Here is a 24890-nt window from a genome sequence, read left to right as displayed (position 1 = left end):
TATAGGTGTCTGGGGCTTTTTTCCTTATGCAAAACTTCATTATACAAACAAGAGAAAATTAGCATGTCTGCTCAATGAAGAAACCTGATTGCAACTCCTTTTTTCCTCTCCATAAGGGACTGTGTTTTGGCACTCTACAAGTCAGACACCAAGCCTCCCTTAAGTTTCATCACCTTTGAAACCTTTGTGATTTCTTGTCTTTTACACTCACCAAGTGACCACTGCTTGCATATGCAAGGAACAAATTTTCCTCTATGGACCTGGAATCAGCCATAGATTCACAGACATAAGCAGTAACAGGAACCTATGCAGAGAAGTTACTGTGGCCAGATAAACGCACTGGCACAAATAACAATCAAGTTAAAAGGACATCCATGCAAAGGTTTAGCATTCCTAGAAAGCTTTTCCCTTCAAACTCTGCATCAGTTCAGGCTCACGTAACTTACTCAGCTCCTGTTTTGTTTGTTCCTTTGAGATGCATTTCAAGCTTCAGCCTTTATTTTGGGGCACTTATGAATACAGCTGTTATTTTAAAGAGGACAGGTTGGTTAAGCCCCAAATAAAAAGCTGACTAAAAGCAATTCAGTATCATCTGAAACTAGATTTCACCTTTATTTCACTATGCAGCTTCCCCAAACACTGCATGAACCATATCAGTGGAAAAGAGACAAGCACTTAGAATCTGAGAAGTGTAATTCTGCAGTCTGGTACTCTATTTGAGAGGAAAATGATGTTCAGCAGAAAATGCACAGTACAAATTAAAGAAATGTGAACTGAATTGCTTTTCTCCATTTGAACAGATGCAGATGCCAATACCAATAAGGGGTATTTTCCTCCACTGTAACTGATTCATCTGCTCAATTTTACATCAACATAGATCAAAGAAAAATGATTTTACTTTATTTGGAAGTCTCACTAGACAGGTTCACAATAAAATGAAAGCTTGGCTTCCAATAAGTGATGATCATACTGTTTGAAAATATTCCATTTATTGACACGTGACCAACTTCCCTGAGAAGCAATAGGATAGGGCATTTGACAGTGCTGCAGTGAAAAACCCCAACACACGCATCCTGAGCAAAAGCATTCAGGTAGGAGAACAGTTTTCCACAGATCTCATTGGATAGGGCTGCAGTTTGAGGAGTTGGAAATCCAACATATCGAAGAAGGTACTACTGCCAACTTCTTAATACGAAGGCAATATAGATCATGAAGATTCACAGAACTACACCAAAAGCTTTGAGCAGGGATAGGTATAGGGTCGTTATGCACAGGATCAGCCAAGGTCAGAAAGTACAAACTTGAAGTTGGACTAGAGATCAGACAGTGAGATGAAAAGTCTCCCTTGTTTGTCATAGTTTCTGCACCTGAAAAGCACAACCATAGTGTCTTCAAGAAATCTCCACCCTATCTGGTGAAAATTCCATCATGGTGACTAGACCACTTCAGAGAAGCACATCTATGTAAGTGCTATAAATACATCTATTTTATCATGCATTTTACCTACTCTAGATTACATTGATGTTTGCTGTTAGAGAAAGATTAAAATTCTCCCTATTTCTTTCAGTCCACAGGGTTCTTGCTTTAAGCAATAGCATATGTATAGGCTTGCCAGAACACCCATTTTCTTGTTTGCTTCAGTGGATTGTTAACAGTGTAGTAAGAGGAAAAAAACAACTCTCTGAAAAATCATAAAACACAAATACTGCCTGGTTTTTATCCAAGCTGTTAGAAAAAGACACACCTGTCTGAAAGGTGAAGTGAATGATAAAGACAGAAGTTCAACGCAAATCCTGTTTGCTTGCAAGAAATTTAGAGCATCCCATCTCTGTGAATCAAACATTCTTTTTCTGATCAGCTTCAGCCCTTTTGCAGGCATGGCTTTTGCCCAAGAGGTCCCTTCAGAGCTCTGCCATGAGCCAATCCCCACAGCACGTGCCTTGCTGTCTCCACACCCCTCACCTTCCATGGCACATGTTGCTGCTCCTCTGTCTCACACTGATGCTGGGCTACACACAAACACAGAGGGCCCTCTAATTAATCCTGGCCTTGTTTTTTTTTTTTTTTTTTTCTTGACTTAGCCTAGACAGCAGCTGTTACACCCATCATTTCCATCAGTGACTGAACACATGTGTTTTGAGATTACAGCTTTCCCAAATTTGGCCAGGGCATGCAGGAGCTGATATACAACCCCACAAATGCTATTACATTTCCTAAACAGACTCTGCTTTAACCCAGATTCAGATCCTTTGGGAGGTCTGCTACACCCTGTAACTGGGAGAGCCAGACAAATTCTTGGGCCTCCTCAGATTTTCTAGAAGCTGCCTCAAGAAGCTAAATCCTACCTCATACCTGAGCTCTGTTACTCATATCCTACTTCTCCCTCTCAGAAAAAAAGCCTTAGGCCTACAGTTCAGCTGCATCTTTTACATTTGCTTCCCTTTATGGACTTCTCTAGATTCTCTGGTACCTGCCCCTCCCCACTACAAGACTGCTGTGATCACAACATGCCAATGACTTTAAAAGATAACCTAAATTCCTCTTACAGGAAAAGGAAAAGCTGCATTTCTATTCTAATCTACCAAATTACCATTGTCCTTATCACTTAGTGGGTGGACATATAAACAGCTGATCCAGCTTTTGAGAGGGATTTGCAGAGGCAGTCACACAAAGGCACAGTAGCAGTTAGCTGTTTTTCTCTGGGTTATATTTGTTCATCTCTGCCCTGAACCTCACCCTTCAATCCCAATAATTGGCAGCAACTAATTAGAAGGAAAAATACAAGTAGTTTATTCAATGTTTGATTACATGTTTGATTACACATGATCACAGACCCAATCTCCCTTGGACAAGCATAATCATTTTCTCTTGCTCACTTCTTTTGTTTGTAGACACAAGAAATAAGCATTGTGGAGACGCTGTTGTACCATGCACCAGGATTTCAAGCCTATAGGTGACTGCACAACACAAGGCAAGGAGAAGCTGCCCACTCATCTCTTGTTTCAGACTGATTTCCATGTTGCTCTTTATTGGATGCACACTGCTGTACCCCATGTCCTCTCTTCAGGGTTTTCACAATCAACAGTGTTATATACAGGATCGGCTCAAAGATACTGCCAGAGTTACATCACAGGTTAATTGGAGATACAATCAACATAAAGAAAAAGAACTTGTTGCAAGTTTTAAACTGTTGTAATTCCAAAACATATATAAAAACTTGAAAAATCACTACACATAAAAATCTGCATTATATAACAGCTTCTAATGATGTCAAAAATTCTGAATGTCTTAGAGCTTTGAACTAAAAGTAATATATTACTTTTGTTCATCCCATTTGCTGTTACTTAAGTTATCAAGTAACAGTTTAATTAAAGTTACTGAACTATATTATACTACTAAAATTTGAAAATGTACACATTTAGCTCCAAATCTCTTAGTAAATGAAAAAAACGCTTAGAAACTTTTCATGAATTCTTATTTGTGAGGACAAAAGAAAATCCTTGAACAAGTGTCTCCTTTTACACTCTACTAGCACATCTATCTGCAACAGCAGCAGGATTTCTTATTCCATGAAGGCTTTTTCCCTGGCAGCATGTTTTCACAGCTCCTTGCACATCAGATCCCCACAGTCAGCTGTGTTTCATGGCGAAGGAGGCTGCTCCACACCCAGCTTTACATAACCCCCTTGCACACAGTTGCTCAGCCTTGCTGACTTCACTCTTGCACTGGGTGGGTATTATCTGCCTAGATGCCCAGGCAGGGTTTTGTTCTTGGTCAGCACACAGTCCAAGGTGCCTAACACACAGGCATCACCTTAAATAAGGGCAAAAGCTAATCCAATTTAGCAAAAACCATTCCTCTTCAAAATCATCCCAGTTGACCATAATATTGTCATGATGGCTATAAAGTAAGGATCAAAACCTTGCAAAAGTTGCACTTGAGAGATTGCAAACTGTCATATTATTTGGACTACTCCCTCACATCTCAATGAAACACCACATCACCCCTAATTATCTTCTCTTGTTTCCTGATAAAATTTTAAAATTTGCCAGGATACTTATATTTTTGCAAGAGTAATTTGAACACCTGCATTTTTCCCTCCATCTGAATTCTAGCATCAACATCCAAGTTGCATAAAAAGATCTTCCTCCAGCCTGGCCTGTGTGTCCACTTCCACTTCCCCACCACTGCCCCAAGGCAGACACCAGCCAAACATCCCCCAGTCCCACAAACAGCTCTCAGACCTGGAAGGCTGCAGACCAGGCAGCACAGCTGACAAGAGCCCACCAGGGCAGTCCAACAGCACCATAGCCAGCCTTCATTTTGCAGCAGGACCCTCTTCTCTTAAAGCCAGGCCTTGAGAGACCAGCTCCAGTGTAAAGTACTAAAGTGCAAATTTTCTGAACTGACAAAAGCACTGACCTACATATTGGTCAGACATAATACCTACAGCTCCAATTACTAATTTCCAATGGAGTTTACAGCAGCAGCCAAGTGCTCCAGGGCAATTTTAAACCACAGACCCTGCTTACAGAAGTATACTACAGCTTCATTTATGTCCCTGTCTGTCTTCAGCATATTCAGTCAGAAATGACACTGGAAAAAAGATCATTTAATTATGATACCAATCTTTTCATATTGTGATGTTCACTGTAGAAAAATACTAGTGAAGTCACACCTAGACATTTTACAGAATATTTTCCCTGGTGAAAATTAACTTCTCTACTCACATCACTACTGAAAAAAAAAAAAAAGCCTAGAGACAAACAATTGGGAAATGAAATAAAAAAATGTAAAACTGCATTTTTTTGCCATTTAAGGCTATGAACTGAGAAAGAACAAATAAGCCTTTATGAAAACAAAAGAGAATTTTAATATTGTTAAAAGCAGGAATATTTCTCTTTTTCAAGTAATTCTCTGTAAAATATGCCACAATAACTAAGGCCCTAGCCCACAAAGTCTTGCATCCTATCTTACACTAAACTGCTTACAGATGAATCCAAAGATAACCTCTGTGCTACACTTGCCATTAAATTTCTCCCTGTGCTCATACACAAGAGAGAACTGGAGGGAACATAACACCAAAGAGCAAGTTTCTTTCCATTTCTTCCTGAAAGTTTACCACTTCCTCAGCATTAGGCTTGCTCAAGAACTAATGTCTCTATTTACCTACAGCCATGCAGTTCTTGTGCTGTAATTTAATGGCACCAAGCCAAACATCACTGGTCTTGCACCTTTCTAGTAGTGTAAGTAGGCAGGGCATGCTTATGCTGTCAAGTACCAAACACCTCCACTGATGATGAACATGCTCGGAAAATACAGGCAACCAAAGCTGTGGATGTGAAGTTTGCCATTACAGACACTTCACACACATAACAGAAGTTTGTATTTCTTCTGTAAACCCAGATAAAAAGGTATTTTTAAAAAGCTAAAGTTAGAATCCAGTTTTTCAGTGGAAAGGTTTTACATGAAATGGGTTTTAAAACTGTAGCCTCTGAGGAGAATGTACAGAGTCCCACCAGTGTCTCAATCAAAACCCATTTCAGGGACTGTAACCTCTGCCTCCCATGATGTCCCTCACTTTTACTGATGGTGCTGTTTACTCTCTCACCCACCTCACTACTCTCACCTGGATCACACCAAGGTTTCCACTAGCTGCATCCCACAGGCTCAGCAGTTACCATGGCTATGTCTGTATGTCGCTCCAAAGGCCCACCTATCCTATACTCCACACAAAAGGAAGGAACTCCTCTTGAGTCCTTCCATGTTCATCCTGCAGTACCCACTGCCTTCATTTGCTGTTACTAGAAACCCTGACTGTGACACCTGTGCATTCTGGGACCCAAAGACAGCATAAAGAGTCCTCAGCTTCACAGCCCTTGCCTGGGAGGGCACTGCAATACTGCAGCCGTCCCTGCTGCTCTCACACCAGTGATACAAGACAAGGTGGCAGCTGTGGTGCTGTCCTTTCTATCCTCCACAGCATGGTGGTTTTGGGGGAAAGAGAAAAACACCTGCCAGGGACCATCAAACCTTTCACAACCAAAGCAACCAGCAGTTGCTTTGAACACCAGTGAAAATTTTGGACATTGCCATAAACTGGTACCTGCAGAGCAACAACGATCCTGAATTTCATCACTTCTGTTCATATGCTCAAGACAACAGCTGGATGAGCTGGACAGTGGGCCAGGACCATCACCAAGTACTCCATCCAGAATGGAAATTGCTCTAGCAGCCCTTTACCACTTACCACACAGCTGCAGAATGGACAAATCACACATAGAATCACAGCATCAATTAGGTTGGAAAAGGCCTCTGAGATCAAGTCCAACCTATGACTGAAGACCACCATGTCAAGTAGACCGTGACAACAAGTGCCACGTCCAATATTTCCTTAAAGACCTCCCGGGATGATGACTCCACTACCTCCCTGGGCAGCCCACTGCAGTATCTAATCACCATTTCTGTGAAGAATTTCTTCCTAATGCCTAACTTAAACTTCCCCTGGCATCCAGTCACAGCTTTGCTTAACATAATTTCTTCAACACAAGTGGGACCATACAGAATTCTTCCAAAGGATTTACAAAGCCAAAAGGAAAAAGACCACATTTAAATCTCCTCCTTGAAAAAAAACACAAAAATACAAACAAAACCCCACAAAAACCCAACAAACAAGTGACAAAAAAAAAAAATCATACCTTAGAGAAGCAAGAAGAGACCAGAAATGCATTCTCCAACAGATCAACAGCATGGGGAATCTATGGCATACTGCCAGTCTGAGTATAAAATAAGAACATACACAGAAAGGATCTCCTTTCCCTGATGCAAACGTGCAGTTTTAGAAGCCAGTACTTGTCCACAAATAATCCACAAAATCCTTGCAAAAAGAAAATAGTCTCACAACCAGGACAACTCAACAACATGAACTTTCTTCAGAAGAATTAGAAACAGCATCCCAACTTAAGTACATGCATGACCCTTGTATTGGATCAGAAAGGGTGCTCAGACCAGCTCAGAGCATCACAGCAGGCAGCCCACTCCGATTGCCATATCCATCTTCTTTCCTAGATATGGCTCACAGCTGTCCATTTGAAAAGCAGCCAGGAGAGGAGGCACAGGGCCTTGTCGTCTATAAAGGTTTCATTTTGGTTTGGCATTTTATTCTTTCCCCTGAGAGCACTCCTTGAAACTTTCACATACCCAGAGACTACCTGAACACACTGTGTTCTGCTGACATACTGTTTTCAGTCCTACCAACATACAAGAGCTCACCCTAAAATACTGACCTTCTTCTAAAGCAAATTAACTGCCCCCTTTTTTTCCACTTGGGAGTGTTTAGATTACACTGCTCCACTGTCACTGTTAGGATGGGATCCAAGGCCAGAAGTTCACACAGCTACATCTTCACCTGTAAAGGAAGACTGAAACACTGTGGTGTGCTGCTTGCTGGTCACTGGAAAGAGGTATAGTGCTATTTCTCAAACATCATTTCAGAAGATGCATCAAATTATCCTATATTTCAGAAAATAACTGTGCAGTCTTCAAATCTCCTAGGAGATCCAGGCCTCATTTAGAAGGGAAAAAATAGTTTCTTGGTACAATGTGAACATCAGCTTCTTTTAGAAAAAAAAAAGCTGCAGACCATACCTATCTTTTAATTTTAAAATAAGCATGACAAAATGAAGCTGTTACCATGGCTGATACAACCCTCAAGCAGCCAATCATTTGAGCCTTTCAGATGTTTAATAAAAGTAAAACTGTAGAATAAACACAGAGGAGTGCAGACTTCCTGAAGAGCCAGTCCCAGTAAACAACATACAGATGTGAAAGAAAATTAATAACTTCTGATAACTCATTATTTCTCCTTTTTTTTTTTAGTTCACAGCTAAGTTATATAGCACCTTCACAGATAAGCTGCTATAAGAAGAATAAAAGACTCCTGCTTTGGGGGATTTTTTTTTCCAAATTTCCTGTGCTAGGTAAACCTTCCCATTAGCCTCAGCAGGTTTATGTTCAAGCTCAAATTTATTTGCTTCCAGAGTTTCCATTTTCCTGTGCAGGTTTCATGTGCACTTGGAAAATGGCAGCTGCTTACTCTACAGAATTACAAGGGCCTTCTTGGAACTCAGGCAGCCACTTAAGAAGTATAGCAAAATGTAAGCAAGAAAACAATCCTTATCACTATCACTGTCTCTTCTGCACTGAATTGGTATATAGCCTCCTGACTCCTTCTCTCCTCTTTGTTTTTCAAACCATAGTTTTATTTTCACCACAAATTAAAGTTACCAAGTTAGGAAAGTCAATGCAGGAAGTTGCAATCTTAGCTTGGCAAAAATTAGTTACTTACTCTGCATATGAACTGAAAACATTAATAAGCTAAATAGGTCTGGAAGAGAACAGCAGTTGAATGAATTAAAATTGTTAAAACATCTTTGTGTCCTCAACAACTAGGTCTAATGATATTTCTTTACAGAAATCAATGGGAAGGAGCCAAATTTTAACAACTTTAATTTTTAATTTTGAACCATGTGTTGGAATAGCTAAATGTGAATCAAGAGCCGCTGAAAAACAACAAGATGAAGTAATACACACATTGGCTCTTCTTTGAGATCCAGTGATCTATGAGCAATGCACATGCAATGTTCAGCCACTGAACAGCATTCAAACAGGTTTGTATTATTTCAGACTGGCAGAAAAAAGTATATTAGAAAATTCACTAATTTACTTAAGTTACAGTGAAGCCTACTACTGAGCCAAAAGCTAACCCTATATCTGATTCAAGGGTCTTCAGTCTCTTGCATAGGAGAGTATTCCTTGATCTGCAAACTCCCTGTACAACCCCCACCCTATGGAATACATGGAAGACATCAAGATTTAAACACATTCCAATTGTTCCCAGCTCATCTACATACACCTAGCACTCTGCTCATATTTCAGAACTATCCAGGCAGCATGCTTCAAAAATTCCTCATAGTCAAACTATACATTTACAGTACAGCAGGAAAAAGCCATCTCTCTGTTTTTTTGGGGATTGGCCTTGCAGAAATACCTCTGAGTTCCTGTAGCCATCCAACACCAACAACAGCCATTTAAAATAAATAATTTAATTTCCTGAGGTGTTGGTCCAAGGGAAAAAAATTTCACTTTCAAAGACCTACAAAGAATGAGGAAAAGTTAACCTTTTAATAGTTTTTATTTATCAAAAGGAGGTCAAGTTTTATTGAAAGAGAACCTTCAGCCCTGCTCTTATGGAAAGCTCCAACAATCATCCTCTCAAAGCCAAAGCAGCCGTTGAAAACAGCCCCGCACAGACATTACTGTTTTAAAGACCAAAAAATATTAAACCAGAAACATTCTCCAGCACAAATCTTTTACTGTAATATTAAAAGCACTGCTAGGCTGCTCCATTCTGCCTGGATCAGCCCTGAACAACTGGCAATCTACTTCCAGTTCAAGGGAGAAGGATCTGAGAGATTTCACATGGACCATGCACATTTTCATAAACATTTTGTGTTTCAGGTTTCACCACCAGAAGCAAGTGTGCTAAAAAGTCTATTCTGCCAGAGAGTTTTCACACCCACGTATCAGTCAACATAAGAAAAGGTGACAACAGCACTAACAAGTAACAGGAAACTCAAATACTACACTTGGTCCTACAAAAACAAATTTCAAATTACACTACCGGATACTTCCCTGGGCCAAGCCGGCATTTAGCATACTTTCAGTGGCATCGTGGTTGCACGTTTTAATTACTACCTACCACATTTTTGATTTATGGCCATCAATTGTTGTTATCAAGCTATGACATCTTCTAAGTGCCTGCTGTCAGTAGCTATGGTACAACAAGGCAAGAATAAGACAGTGAAAGAAATCCATGTGGTGATCCAGGTTTGCCATCAAATTTGTGCCAACATGAACAAATTCAATTTCCTTCCAAGTCTCTCAGGCTTTCCATTAAAAAAAAAAAAAATCTGAACACCAGTTCAGAATATCCAGTTCCCAAGGAATCCAACTAGAGATTCCTAATAGCTTCAGAGGGAGCTGGATTAGGCCAAGATCTGCAAAAATGATCTGTTCCCACCAAGGTCAAAGAAACTCAACACCTTAAAAAGTAGGAGCTTTTCTGAATCTCAGCCTAATTCATATGCAAGGATTACTTTTTCAGGAATAAACACTTGCACAAAGAACTTGTACACCATCTAATTTGTCTAAGGAACAAGATTTAGAGACCTTGATCTTACACATCAGGAAACAGCTTTGCACCAGAAAAAATCTTTGGTAAAGCTGTCTTAGAATAAATTACTTTGTTTCCAAAGTCTTGCCCAAACTACGAACTAAGCATTTTAATTAAGGCCTCCCAATTGCACTAAGTGTAATTTGGGGTAGGGGGCAGGGAAGAAACATGCTTTTCCACAGTCTGGTGCTACCAAAGTGACTTTAAAAACACACATTAGCTGAAGTAAATGCTCTAACCGTGTTCTGTGATTTCAGAAATATTTCCCTTTTGAAGAAACTTCCCAATATCTGTTTTTACAGAACTTTTTCACAATGACAAACAGGAGAAACTAGGAACCAGGGAAAATTGGAGAAGTTATTTGTTAACATGTGAACAGACACAGTGTGTCAGACTGAAGGTCTAACATACTCTGCCTCTGGCTGTTCTTTCTGTCTATAGGCAGAGACACCAAAGAAACATCCCAAAATACTGTTTTTCTTCAGTGATTCTCTTGCAAGCAGAGCTACACTGTTTCATTACTACTGCAAAAATACTAAAGGAAAACCTGCCAAAAAGGAAAGGGATTAAGCATTACATTTTAATAGATAATTCAAGACAAACTAGGGATCAAATCACAGCACAAAAATATTGTACGAACCCCCACCCAAACAATACCTACTGTGAGCCAAGATGCAGCCCTTCACTGATCAGAAAACCACTGAACAGAGTAGCACAAAAATGAGGGAAGACTTTTACTACAAGAGGTGGTGGTCAGCACAGCACACCTGGAAGTGATAGTCTCTGCAATTATAATTCTCTCCTATGCACTTGAGCTTATTTTACAGAGAGAAAAAGAACTCCCCAGTTACCCTATGCCTTGCTCATTTCATCACTTCTCACTCCTCACATTGTGGGCTCACTCCTATTTGACTCAAATGAGCACTTACACCCCACCAGTCTCTTACAAATATTCACAATTAAAACACAGCAGCTGACCAGCCCCAGTCAAGCAAAGTCTTCTCTACTCTCCAGAGCCTTCTCAGGGAGACATGAGCTCTATGATTACGATACCCAGAAGCAATGATAACCTGTCAGATACTTCAAGATCTGATCTAAGAGAGCCTTTAAATTACATTTAGACCAGACAATACCAAGATCCACTATTTTTACTGAAAAAAGCAAGTTCTGATCCACAAGAATGTTCTACCCTGAGGTGCAATACTAGCTGAAAATGGGCAATCCATCACTAGTAAACAACAAAAGTGATGAAGATCAAAGCCCTATAGCATACATAAAGAATAAAGCTTGTCACATTGCACTAAAAAACGAATCAGAAAGGAAACTAGCTAGAAAGTTCTTGAAACTATGCTAGCCCCAAACAAAAGTAATTTAGACTGGTGGATGCTTGTGACCAAAGATTTTTCAGTCTACTGAATCACAGAAAAAAAAAAACAAAAAAAACAGAAACCAAAGTTTGAAGAACACATCCTCACAGATGCTGCAAACTGAGGGCCTAAAATAGCACTAGAAAGAGAAAGAAAAACAAAATGGAGTTTCAATCGCCTATCTAGTAGCAAGCTGGTACTTTTTATTTAAAGTGTGTTAAAATTTTGGTCAAAAAAAGACCTACTCTTTTCAAAATTCACTTCAAGCTGGACAGAGTCCCTGGACTTTGACCTATTTCTTGAGGCAGAAGGGAAGGTTACACCAAAACATCAAGCCACAAAGTCAAAAAATACAACCCCATCCAGTGCTTGTTCATTTGCAAATAGATCTTTTCTCCTCCTATAGCCCCAGTTCCCACAACCAGCAACAACTAAAGGTGTAGCACAAACTATTTTTCTCCACAGATTAAACAAGCTTTATAAGGTGGCAGTTCTGAAAAAGAAAACTTCTACCAAGGGACAAAGGGTGCTGTTCAATTCTATCATCGTGTACTTTTTCCCCAGCACACAATGCTCTAACCCAATATGCCAGCAATAATACTTCCCTTTTATTCTTATGCTTTCCCCTTTTCTAGTAGATACAGTGTGGAGGTGAGCAACTACAATTGTGGGGGGATTTTTATATCATTAATCTTTCATCAAAATAGTAGTCTTGCTTATTTCTTTTTCCCTTTCCTCTCTCTTACACACAGTTTTACAGGAGTTTTCTTTCAAGGCTTGAAAACTACCAGATTGACAGCTCCAGTGAATTAAGCTCCTTCTTTGTCAACAAAACAAGAGCAGCACCACAGGCAACCTCAGAACAAGCTCCCTCTCTCCTTCTCTTCCCACCCTTCTAACCAGCAAGTGTATCTAAATGTTGAGCTTCACACACAGCTCTGTCATGCCAGGGTGCCTTGTACAGAGTCTCTGATAACACAGTTTACCCAGACTATCTCAAAGGACACTTATGTTAAAGCCACGCACGCTGGAAACACCATGACTCAACACATTATCGGCATGTACCTGTTCCAGACAGCACAGTAACTCTAAAACCATGAGGCTGGGCTGACTGCGTGCACATCTGTGCTTAAAGAAAATCCATTTTAGGTAACAGGGTGAAAGAATGCAGAGTTGAAGCCACTCTTAAAGTCATACTTGAGACCAGAGAAAGGCAACGTTAACTGAAAAAATCAATAGGAAGACTAGAAAAACTCAATGCTCTCAATTTGATGAAAGTCAGATGCAGATTTTATTAAAAAATGAATTGCACATTTGGCATAAATGCTAGAAAAGACAGGGCTTCTGTTACTATTGCAGTACTAATACAGTGCTTCACTTTCTGAGTGCCCCTCTGCTATGTTAGCAGTTAACCTCATCAGGCAGCAAACGAGGACCTGGACACTCTTCTCTCTTCAGTTACATGGGGCTTTTAGGTTCCACAAACCCCTCCACTGTTTGGGTCAAGTCACAGATTACCATGCACTAGATTGAGTTAGAAGATGGATTCTAAACTGAACCAAATCTTAGTTCCTCCTCCCTCTTCTAGAAGCTTTTTTATTTTTAGTAGGAAAGTGTTTTCTTTTTGAGGAAGAACTTTTGACATCTGAACTTTGCAAGACAACTTGACCAAATTTTTTTTTTTTAATTAGTCAAGAGCCAGGGTGTTTTTATAAAGTGAATACCTACACACACACTTAAAAATAAGTAATACCTACTCCTTTACAGGCTTAAAAACCAAACACACTAAAATCAAAACCCAACCAAAAAAAAAAAAAAACCAAAACCCAACATCACAGCAAATTCAACTTTGTATTTGATTATGTTTGTACTCACAGGCAAATTAGAGAGCTGCCAATAAACTCCAACAGCCTCTCTATATTCCTGTGATGGCAGAAATGAAAGTGAGTTCAAAAATGCATTAAAAGATTTATGTGGAGCAGATCCATCTGTGGCTACTAAATGTGGTACCATGGACACAACTGCTGCCACTAAAGTCTCTAAAAGTGACTGACAGAAGAGGGTCTGCCAAGGGGAAGGTGAACACATTTGCTCTGTGCCTCATACTTTCCCTAAGCATCTGCTGTAACTATCCCTTCAGGTCCTGGCTGGCTGAGTACAGGTCTTTTTGGCTCACACTCTTCAGCTGGCCTCTCACCACAAACAGCTCCAAGCAATTACAGCCTCTGCTACAAAGCAGAACATACCGATGAACTTGGGTGGAAGTGCCCTCACCACTACCACTGCCACCCTCTCATCCTTCAAACTGCAGCAAGGAGAGCCCATTCCATCTGCACTGGTACCACACTCCAGTGACAGCAGGCACAGGGGGTTGGATCCTCAGACTGTAAATTCCCCAAAACTAAGACAAGATTTTGTAATCAAAGGAACAGCATATTCTTGAACAAAGCGGCATCTACACGCAGCTGCATGATATGCAGAGCTAAAGAACAACAGTGGTTTGTATTTACATTCATCTCTGTGGATTGTATTTTAACTGCAAGGAAATAACCAAGGTTCTCCTTGAAACATACATACCCTATTGGCTTTAAGTGGCCACTGCTGGACTCACTGAAACACACCATATTGCTGAAGCAGGCAGCGTTTCCCAGCACACCGGTACAAATGATGACAGTTGACAAGATAAGGAATAAGCCTAGTCATCCCACCAATATTTTTAACCAAATGACAAAAGTCATTTCAAAATGGCAGGGAGAAAGGACTTCAGCACTGTGGCTGCCAGCAGGTTAGGCGTGGCATTTCATAAGTGAACCTTAATGGTATCATTTCCTTCCAGAACCATTAATCACCCCAGACATCACTTGTTCTATCAGCTATTAACCAGTTGCCCCAACCCCAACACGAAGATAACTTTATCAAGGTTAGGCAGCAAGAGTCATTACTAAGCTCTACAACACACAGTGCCAAGGGCCTGGTTTCCAGAGAATCCTCTGAACTATTTCTTCCTGCTGTAACAAAGCACATTGTAGTATTACATGTATTTATCCATACCTAACATCAGGAAGAAAATTACTGAAAGTACAAAGAATCACCAGCATGTTAAAAGACAATATCAGAAAAGGACATCTATGTTGCTTATGCCCAAAACATTCAACTCAAACCAGGTCTCTTGAAGTACTGATTTTTAGCTTGTTAGTGCTCTCTGAGGAAGGACAGTCAATATCCATGAATGTTTGTGGTGTAGTCTGAGAGACAACAACCATGGGGTTTCAGAATGACAGGCAGGAGCATTATGACTTCACAGCTCAAGATTTAGTATTCTGTATTTTGCTACAGACATGTCTCATTCACTTATTTTTTTCCTCTTTTGCCAGTAGCACTATGGAGAATTCAGTTTCACGAGGCAATGCCTCAGGACCCAGACTGGACACACAGAAACAGTGTGTAACAAAGAGAAAGAATCAAAAGATGCCTTTTTGACAAGAAGAAAGAAAAGTCTATGAGGGATATGATGAAGAGCAAAAATAAGCCTGTTTCTGAGGAGGAAGGACCAACTTCAAATTTTTCCAAGCAAGGAAAATTGACTCAGCACTATCTTGTATGACAAGACATATTACAAATTTTCACTAACTGGCATCAGAGGGGAGAAGATTAAACAGCTTGAAGTAAACCGGACCTGCTTCCAAGTCTTGTGCCTGTTACACAATTACTTTCTGCCAATTACTTTCCTAGAAGTGCCATTAGATCTGGAAACATGATTTTCTCCACTCTACAGATCAGAGCAACCTCTCAATGTGCATACACCCTGCTTCCTGCATAGGTAGTACCCTGACTGTGAGAAAGAGCAGGCTTCTGCTTTGGTTCCCAATTCACAGGAATTATTTTACATGAGCGGCAATCACACCCCAGTCAAATTAGCCCAAGCATTGAAGCTAGGAGGAAAGAACTAGAAGTAAGGATATTCTGCTTGGAAATAAAGGACACCTCCTTCAGTGAAACTCAGTCATTTTGTAAGTCATTCCTAAAGAGCAATGGCTGTCCTTCAAATAGGATTTCTCTCTGCAGGCAGACAGAATACTACCTAACATTTCTGTAGTATTTGGACAGTATGGAAATATCAGCAGCTTCTCCTTGATCATATAAAGCACATAACTCCTTCTGAGCAGAGTTAAATTCCATCAGTACAAAACAAGCCATTGTTTCAACAACTGAACACTGAATCCAGAAATGGGAAAACGGAAGATCATCAGACAAGAGAGGGTTTGTTCTACAACACTGTGCCACAGATGTGATCAGCCCAGGTGCTTGTTTTATCTATTATCACACTTACTTCAGTGTGTTTCATCACATGCACTTCTTCCTCCTTTCTATGGAACGTGTTCAAGAAAAGTCATCTCACCAAAAAGTGTCAGCTGTTGAGATGAACAGCAATTTATCTGGTCAATATCAGGAGATATGCTATCAATTCCCAGGTGCAGCATATTAAGACAGAGGAAACACTTTCTGTCATCTCTGACACCTCGCTCACACTGAGCCTCTGTATTCAAGAGATCTGCACACATTTAGACTGGGTGCTTAAACTTCCCAAGTCACAACTCTCAAAACAGTAAAGGGACTTCAAGCTACTTACTGCACACTCAGAATGATTTCTAAGGTACCTTCTGCACTATTACAGATTGAACCAAACCAGGACAGCACTGACCTCAGGAGAGGTCAGTATCTCTGCTCTGAAACAGCACTACAGGCCTATATCATTCCCAGCATATTTGCCCAAGGTGGTTGTAGAGGTCTCAAGAAAAAATTCCACTGCCTACCTGAACAATTATACTATCTTTTTCACTTACCAATCATCCCTCCTTGGCACAGTGGAAGGCCACTGCTTTTTCTTCTACCTTGGGGTAGAAGAAATTGGGGAATATGCTTGGCAGAAGAGGGGGGACCAGGTGTTGGTTTTTTTTTCCTATAACAGCTTTTTACAGTCAACATGATCTCCAGCCTCTTCTTTATGCTGACCAGCACAGTACAATACACTATTTACATCTCCGATTCTTCTCACTTTAGGACATTAGGATTCTGCTCTCTTTAGGGCACTTCCCAGCTGATTGCCCTTTTCCCTGAAATGCCATGTCCTAGACCACTGGCAGTAGGTGAGGCTACTGCAGAAGCAGCCTTATCAGTGCTGTGCAGAATGGACACATTACCTCACACGCCTTGCAGGCTCTGCTCCAACTTACGCACCCCAAGATGACATTTGCTTGGGGTTTTCAGGGCTTTTTTTTGGCAACATTGTCAATTTGTATTCAGCCTGTGATCTGCAAAAGAATGCAGATCTTTCTTGGAAAAGCTGCCACCTGACCAGGCTTATTATTGTTCCCTGCTGCATATCAGTTCCAACAGGTTGTGGTAAAGGGATGTGCCACAAGGAATATGCAAACTTCCTGAACCTGAGGTAAATGATTGCTAGACCACAAAACTGAGCTGCTATGAAAGGGTGATTGTTACAGCCACTTCTGCTGTCCAGCAGCTGTGCTGCGTTCCCATGAAATGGTTCTGCAAGCATAACACCGTAAGCTTTACGTGAGAAGAATGCCTGTCTGTAGGTGCTCTCAGATTAAGAAAATGCACACATATCCAGCTTTTCTGGAATGTAAAAAGTCTCTAAGCATTACAGGAAGAAGAAGCAGGAATCCAGAAATAGAGTGAGCTTCTCCTCCAAGAAATACACCCTTCTTTGCTACTACGTTCAACACTTATGAAAAAGGCTTAGTATAATTTCTACCATTAGACCAGTTGTCTTTGTTAAGAATTGATGTCAAAGAAACTTACCCACCCATCTAGCCCCCAGTTACTTCTCATGATCTAGAATTTCAGACTAACACAACCAACAATGGGAGCTATTGATCAACACACATACATTTTATTTTTATGGATTTTAAGGTTGTAAAAGCTAACTGGCACAAGCCAGATATTCAACAAAAGTAGTATTTAGGTTTTTTTGCAGGGAATTGGGGTTAAAGAAAATCCCCTGAGTTCTTCCTGGAAAAAATATGTAATATACTTCCTGCCTGCTATATAAAGAAACAGATTAATTTAATACCCTCAAACCAGCATTTTTCTTAAATCTGTCTTAAAATTCATGTTTAGTTTCTTGTGCACAGGCCATGGCACACAAGGGACCACAAATAAAATTTAGAAGAGAAAAAGAGAACCATACAGATCTACAGCACAGACAACAGTGCTTACCATGTTATGGTAGATTACTAGATAGTGTGATTTCTCATGTGCTAAAATAAGACTTAACTATATCACAAAAATTAAATGGACAGAAGCTGAAGAACCAATTTAGCCTAAGGGAAAAAAAAAAAAAACAAACAAGTTCAAGCCATACAGAAATTTAAGTTCGGCATACTAATATTTTGGTAGGAAAAAAAAAAATCATTGGTTGCTGTGTTCAGCAGATTGACCTGGTATCAGAATCAAAATAGCTTCATCATAACTCAGTGAAAAAAGCCCAACAAAGCATCCCACCTCAGTGACCTGTCATAAGCAAACTGTCTTCAGCACACGTGACAGATGCTCTGTTGGAGCTATGTACCCAAAATTCTGTGCTACATCCCAGGCCTGCTGAACTGATGCAGGCCACAATTCAAAAACATGGCCTGAAGTTTCAAAAGAGTCTTCACCAGTGCATAGCACCTGGAAATCCAAACTGGACCAAAACAACTCAGTTTCCTGTGTGTCAGGGGATGCTATCAGTTTGTCATGGATGATCTCACAAGGAGGGAAGATGACAATTTGGCTTGCTTACTAAAATCCAAGACAACTAGCCTTTACTAGAAGGCTAGTTGCTGCTTCCACTGCCTTCTGTGGGCAGCATTTGAGTTTCTCAGCATGTCTATCATTTCCTGAGGAATTTATTCCTCCCAGATGCTCACCCTGTTTTATGAAAAAAACAAAAAAAAACAAACAAACAAACAAAAAAAAAACCAAACAAAAAAAACCCCCCCCAAAAAAAAAACCACAGCAGAGTAAAATCTTACCATAAATAATCTGATCATTAGGGTGTACAAGCACAGTTCTTCTATCAGTCAAATTGTGGGATTTATTATGACACAAATTACATCTTCAACTCTTCAACTTATTTTCTATTTGTTTTCTACATGCCATTAATAGAAAATTCTGACTTTTTATGTATATAGCTATACAGAAAAGCTACCACATTTCCATGCAAACTTACAAGCTGCACATGTGAAAGCTTTTGTCCAAAATAACTGAGAAGTAGCTTATCATTTAGAATTGGGTGACTTTAAATTATCTCCTCTTGGATGAAGTGTATTTCACTTCACATCACTATAACTTATTCATATTGCCGTGACCTTACTGCCTCGTATCTCCAGAGCTCCCAGAAGAGACCATAGTAACAGCTGACAAGCAGAACAACTACCAAGGAAATGGAGGCTTTTACAGAGCAAAGAAACATTTGTAAATGGCCACACCTCACTATTCTTAACTGGTGCCAAACACACACAACTCATTTTCTGAGTAGATATATGCATTTTTACACATATATGCCACGAACAGGAGTCTTTTCATTCACAATGTCCACAGAGATCTAGCAGCATGTGTATTTTAAAAAATGATTGGGCATCCAAGAGTCCTTATCACCATCTGACACTCACACAACAGCTCTCCCATCTCTATAATGGAATGTGGCATCTCTGTTTCCCTAACCTCATATTAGTATTCATGCACCTGCACAGTGACAGCCATTCCAAGGTCAACATGATGAGCATGAAACTGATTGGATTGAGAGTCTTTGCCAACTGCATAACCATTAAACTCAGCTTGAGACAGAAGATGAGACCAAGCAGCTAGAGAAAGGAGGAACTGCTCCTTTCAGCAGTAGCAGAGAAACATGACAACATCAGAATTCCACACTTATATCACAGGCTCCTAAATCCTCTATTAGGAATGCCTAGAAACCTTGCTTTACTTTTCAGCAGGGCAGATACTCTATATTTGGGCAACAGACAGCAACCTAAAGTTTCAGGCTATGTCATCTTAGAGGAGCAGAACATAAAGGTTCACAAAAAAGTCTATTTGAGATGCACCAAACTGCAGTCCTGCAAGGACCCTACACTCAGGGAACAGCAGCCACATCATATTTGCTGGAATGCAGAAAATTCCTAGTGCAACACAAAACATGGTGTTCTAGCAGCTTTACTAAAAGCACAGGACAACTTGGCAATAGTAGTAAATTACCTGACAGTGTAAGAAACATGTACCAAGTGTCATCCTGTTCCACACAAAAGAGCTCAACCCTCTATGACAACTCAAACAGGAATGCCTTCATATCAGAAAGGCTGAGACAGAAACTCTCTTCTCACCACTGAAACTGAACTGATGCGTGGAACAGAACATAAAAGTCTTGCTCCAATGTCAGCTTACAAAGCAGCTTATATAGAAAAAAAGCTACTGGGCAAAACCAAAAACCACCTCAGGAAACAGATCAGAACTGACGACACACCTCATCCCAAAGGAATGCCCTTGCCATAGTGCTTCAAACACAGCAGGGAGAATGACTAACCTGGCACTGGGGAGCAAAGTCACATCCCTCTCTATACACAGTGGCAGGTTCAGCCAGAGGATCAGAGTGAGCTTGGCTCATCTTCAGGTTTGGTCTCCCTTGAGGGAGCTACAGGCTTGAAACCAGGCTTCCCAGGTGACAGGTCAAGTGTTCTATCCTCCAGGTCAACAGCCCCTAAGGCACCATTCAGAAATGACTGATTCTCTGCAACAGGCCTGTGAAAACACGCTGCCTTTTTGCTCATCACTCTGCTCAGAACCCCCAAGGAGATGTAGAAGCATTAAGGCCTGCACTGGGGTGCAACTCAACAATTTGGGATCACTTTTCTGGACTATAAATGTGAAGGTAGATACAATGACAGGCACTACCTTTATCTCTACAAAGAATATAGCTCAGATAGGACAATTCGAGTCTGTCACAGTGAGGATGAAACATGCAGGTGAACTCAAAGGCCTCTGGTAAGAGGAAGATTCCCTTATGGATAAAAAGATTAGGCAAAAGTCCCAAGACACTCTGTTCAGGCAGAACAGCCCTCTTGTCAGTCATACAGAAAATTTCAAGATGGATACAAAGATGAGAGAAGTGTTTAAGGTTCCTGCCCAATATTTGTGGAGCAGAAAGATGAAGCCATGACTGCCTACACCCCAAAGCTACACCTTGGCTTCTGTCCACTCACACCGGCTAATGTGTCAGCTCAGAGAATCTAACCTAAAACCTGGAGCCACGCTTAAGAAAGCAGTCTAATACTTAGAGCCTATCTCTCAGAGAATGCTTTGAACAGATTTTGAAATGTCTGTCCATGACCTATTTACAATGTCAGTGTTTTGCACAAGAAGTGGCTGCCCTGGTGAACTGTAAAGAAATAAAGATTTTCCTTATCCTAATAATTCCCCTGATTTAAACCCAGCATGCTTCACAAGTTCATTAGGAGGCTCCTCTTACTTTCCTGGACTATATAACTGCTTCATTACAAACTCGTACAAACAAATCTGAACTTTGCAGTCATCTAGAAAGTATATCCCTAGGCAACAGGCAAATAAATTCCAAGTAGCAGTCACCATAAAGCACATAGAGTAGAGAGACAGATACCATAGTCCACTCTAACACATGAATCACTGTACAGGAATGAGTATGCTTGTCTTGTTTTTTACCATACACAAGATTTCTAGTAAGATGTATGTTAAGCTTGGCATGACTTCTTCTACAGCAAAGAAAGCTTACAAGCACACAAGTTATCAAGTAGATATTATCCATAAAATACTTGAAATCTTTGCCTAAATGAATGCAGCTTCCCTTTGGTGTCAATAGAAGTTACTAGGAATGAAAACAGAGCATCCAAGATATCAGCAGAATGTGCTCCAATGACTGTACTGATACTTAAACCAAACATTTATCTCTGTACAGAAATGCTAATAATGCTTTTTAAAGTATCAAAGCATGTATGAACAGCCATCTCTATCCAGTGTCTGTAAATGCTATTCAAATTGAGCTTAGCCTGTACAGGATGGGGCAGCCTAATTTTCACCAAGAAATTAGCAAAGTGAAGCAAGAGAGACACTTTGGGGTCAGTTTTCACAGCAGCATGATGACCCAAAACTATTAATAAGTTTGTACAGTACACAAAGAAATTGTAGATCCATGTTACGTAACACAAGTGTAAGGAATTTCTAAGGTAGAGAGAAAGGAAGCAAAGCATTAATCAAAAAGAGAAACAAGGACAACGGAGGAGAAAAAGTCTGCTTTGGAGGTTGTTAAATATAACAATTTATGGAACATAATACCAAGAAGTTTTTAACAAATTTTCTGAGATTCACTGTAGTTCCCAGGCATGGGAAACAGCCTACATCATACCTCAAGGCCCTAAAAATTATACTTTTTATATGACTAATAGAGGTAAAAGTGTAATTTTGAGCATCACAAAACTAACCTAAAATCTCCTACAAGGGCAAAATTTAGCATTATGCATCGACAAGAATTTTGCTTGGAGAACCACATGAAATTCAACATTAAACCAGAACTTGTGCCCTTTCTATACTTCAAAATTTAAAGTCTAGTGAGTTTCACTGAAGTTTGACAGAGGGACTACAGAATGCCAAGTACAAAAAGGGATGTAAAAGTTTCTGTCACTTTCTTGAAACAGTTTTCTGTTCTGCCTCCATCTTTACAGAAAGAAGCAAGTGCTGTCAACAGAAATTTCACAGGGACTGGTGTTTTTAGCATGACATGCTTTAAATAAAGTGTATTTGAAGTCTCATACAATATATTCTGTAAAGTTTGCAGTATATTTTTCAATTGTCAAAATTGACTTAGTCGCCTTGTTATAAACTTAGTAGTAGAATGAAGTAATAAAAAGCTATTATTCAGTACCCATAGCTGTAATGCATGTGTCACAAGACCTTGGACCCACATGGAGTTTAAACTCCCAATTAAATAATAAAATTGTGTAATATACTGCAAAAAAACTATCCTCTAAGCTATTCAGATAAAGTCTAATTACAGCTTATCAAACTAACCTTTACCTCTGGGACAGCACGAAAGAGATGTGTAACTCGGACAGTTATACCATCTTCAGATGTCTCATTCACATCCCAAATGAATACAAGCTTACTCAGGGGTTTGTAGACCCTAATTTTACGTGTTTTCACACAACTTGAAGGAAACTTCTTCCCAAACGTTTGACTCTTCTAATAATAACTCGGCTTTGGAGGAGGATCCGCAAAGATCCCAAATTATCCTATTTCAACAGGAATACCAGAGACCTCCCTGGAAGCAGAGGGCAGAAATGCACCCAGGCGGGCACAGCGGTGCTGTGCCGGGCCCTGGCACAACCACGGGGACGCTGCACCATCCCGGGGATAGTGTTTCCCCGGAGCGATCGGCAGCGCCCAGGTGAGCGGGAAGCAGGAGCGCTTAGCCCGGCCCGGCAGCAGCGGGGCGGGGTGCCCGGGGCACTGCGAGCCCCGCGGCCCCGGTCCCGGCGGGCAGAGCCGGCTCCGCGGAGCCGCGCACCGAGTGCGGTACGCCCGGGGGCGGCGCGGGCCACGGCCGAGCACGGAGCGTCCCCAGCCCCATCCCGGAGCCGCCGCCGCCTGCCCCGGCGGCCGCCCCGGCGCTCCCCGCGGCAAGGGCCGCCTCCTTACCGGCACAGCTCGGCGAAGGCCTGGAAATTCAGTTTCCTGATCTTCTTCTCGCTCAGCCAGTATCCCACCCGCTTCCCCTTCAGGAAGGTCTGCATGGTGCCGCCCCGCGAGCAGGCGACCAGTCCGGGGCGGCGGGGCAGCGCGGCTGCCGCTCGCACTCGGCGCCTGCCAAACGACGGCTGGAAGAGAAGCAGAGAAAGGCGGATCAGCCGGTATCCCGGGGCGGCCGCTGCCCCCCGCCCGCCCCGCTGAACTGCCGAGCCGAGCCGCGCCGGGGGCAGCCCCCGGCAGGCAGGCAGCCTCGACAGGCCCTTTCCGCACCGGCGGGCAGCTCGCCGAGGCAGAGAGAAGCCGCTCCCCGCACCAGCCCCGGAGCGCCCAGCCGAGCGGGCACGCTGCCGCCCGCCCCGCGGCACGCCCGCAAGCACGGACCCCGCCGCCGAGCTCGCCTCCGTGCCCGCCCGCCGCTGCTGCTGCTGCTGCTGCGCGGCCGCGTTGCTGCTGCTGTTGCTGCAGCCGCTCAGCTCCCCATTTGCCCGCTATTCACAGCCGCCTCCACTTCCTCCTCCTCCGGGCCGTCCCCTCCGCTCCGCTCCCACCCACCTCGCGGGGTGGGCACCGGGACGCTCCCGCCCCGCCGCAGCACCGCGGGGCCGGACCCGGAGCACCCGCCCCCGGACTCCGCTCCGCCGCCGCCAGGGGGCGCCCGCGCCGCCGCCTTAAAGAGACAGAGCCCCTTTCTGGGCGCTGCCCGGCCGGGGGCCCGGGGGCGTGGCGCCGTGGGGTTTTGGTTTCCTAGGGAGGAACAGCTCTACACAGTACTTACATTTCCTACGGGTGCTACTGAAAGTGGTTGGTCAGTGCATGTTTCACAGAAAAAACGTTCCAAGTAAACATGAGTCTTCACTGCAAAGTCAAGGATATTCCTTCTTCCAGCATTTGCATGTATCTGTAGGGATTAAACAGACTTTGCAATAGCTGTCTGATATTTAACTTTCTTTTGCAAGTGGCAGAAGGCAGGCAATGCAAGCATGGACTGACATTCTAATTTCTGGGTTGTGAATCCCTAAATACTGAGGCAGCTGTTCCGTGCTTCATTTTAGAGGAAGAATCTTTCAGTCAGAATTACTGTGCAGTCTCACAGCAAAGTATCATTTCCCCATTTTTGTTTTTCCACTTCATCTGAAGCGATCATGATTTCAGCCTGAACATTTTTCTCTGTCTCTTCAGGAATGGAAAGCATGGCCTTTACAATAGCAATGTCCTTCACAGAAGGGTTGGATTGCAGTGCCTGCAATCCTGAGCTGAGGTGCAGATGAGGCTTCTGTGATGACGCCTTCAGTGAACCAGCCCTGGAGCCCTGTGCAGAGGGAACTGCTCAGCGAGTTCTGCTGACTCACAGTGCCACAACAAATCCGGTTTTATAACTTCAGCAGAGTATTGGAAAATTGGTAGAAGTATCCGTGTGAAGGAAAGAAGGGTGAAAGCCCTAAGAAAGGGGTAGTTGATTTAGGGAGTTGGTAGAAAGCATTTTACATTCCTGTCATTACTCACATGAACAG

General features: G+C 41.9%; 1 protein-coding gene across 4 annotated transcripts in view; it reads right to left on the bottom strand.

The window, feature by feature from the left end:
- Window positions 1-24042, bottom strand: part of ITPK1 (inositol-tetrakisphosphate 1-kinase) — a 140829-nt gene extending 116787 nt beyond the window's left edge. Inside the window, exons 1-2 of one of the 4 annotated variants that reach the window (XM_053944750.1) lie at window positions 23932-24042; window positions 23329-23507 (exon numbers count right to left, since the gene is read on the bottom strand). In XM_053944750.1, coding sequence (XP_053800725.1) covers window positions 23329-23423 — 95 coding nt within the window. In that variant the 5' untranslated portion in view covers window positions 23424-23507; window positions 23932-24042. Of the gene's footprint in view, window positions 1-14178; window positions 14398-23328; window positions 23508-23760; window positions 23903-23931 lie in introns of those variants that run through there. The other 3 variants (XM_053944751.1, XM_053944748.1, XM_053944749.1) reach the window with 3 other exon arrangements.
- Between the last annotated feature and the right edge of the window lie 848 nt (window positions 24043-24890).

Source organism: Vidua chalybeata, chromosome 6 (genome assembly GCF_026979565.1).
Source record: "Vidua chalybeata isolate OUT-0048 chromosome 6, bVidCha1 merged haplotype, whole genome shotgun sequence".
NCBI lineage: Eukaryota > Metazoa > Chordata > Aves > Passeriformes > Viduidae > Vidua > Vidua chalybeata.
This window is presented reverse-complemented; position numbering and strand designations above follow the sequence as displayed.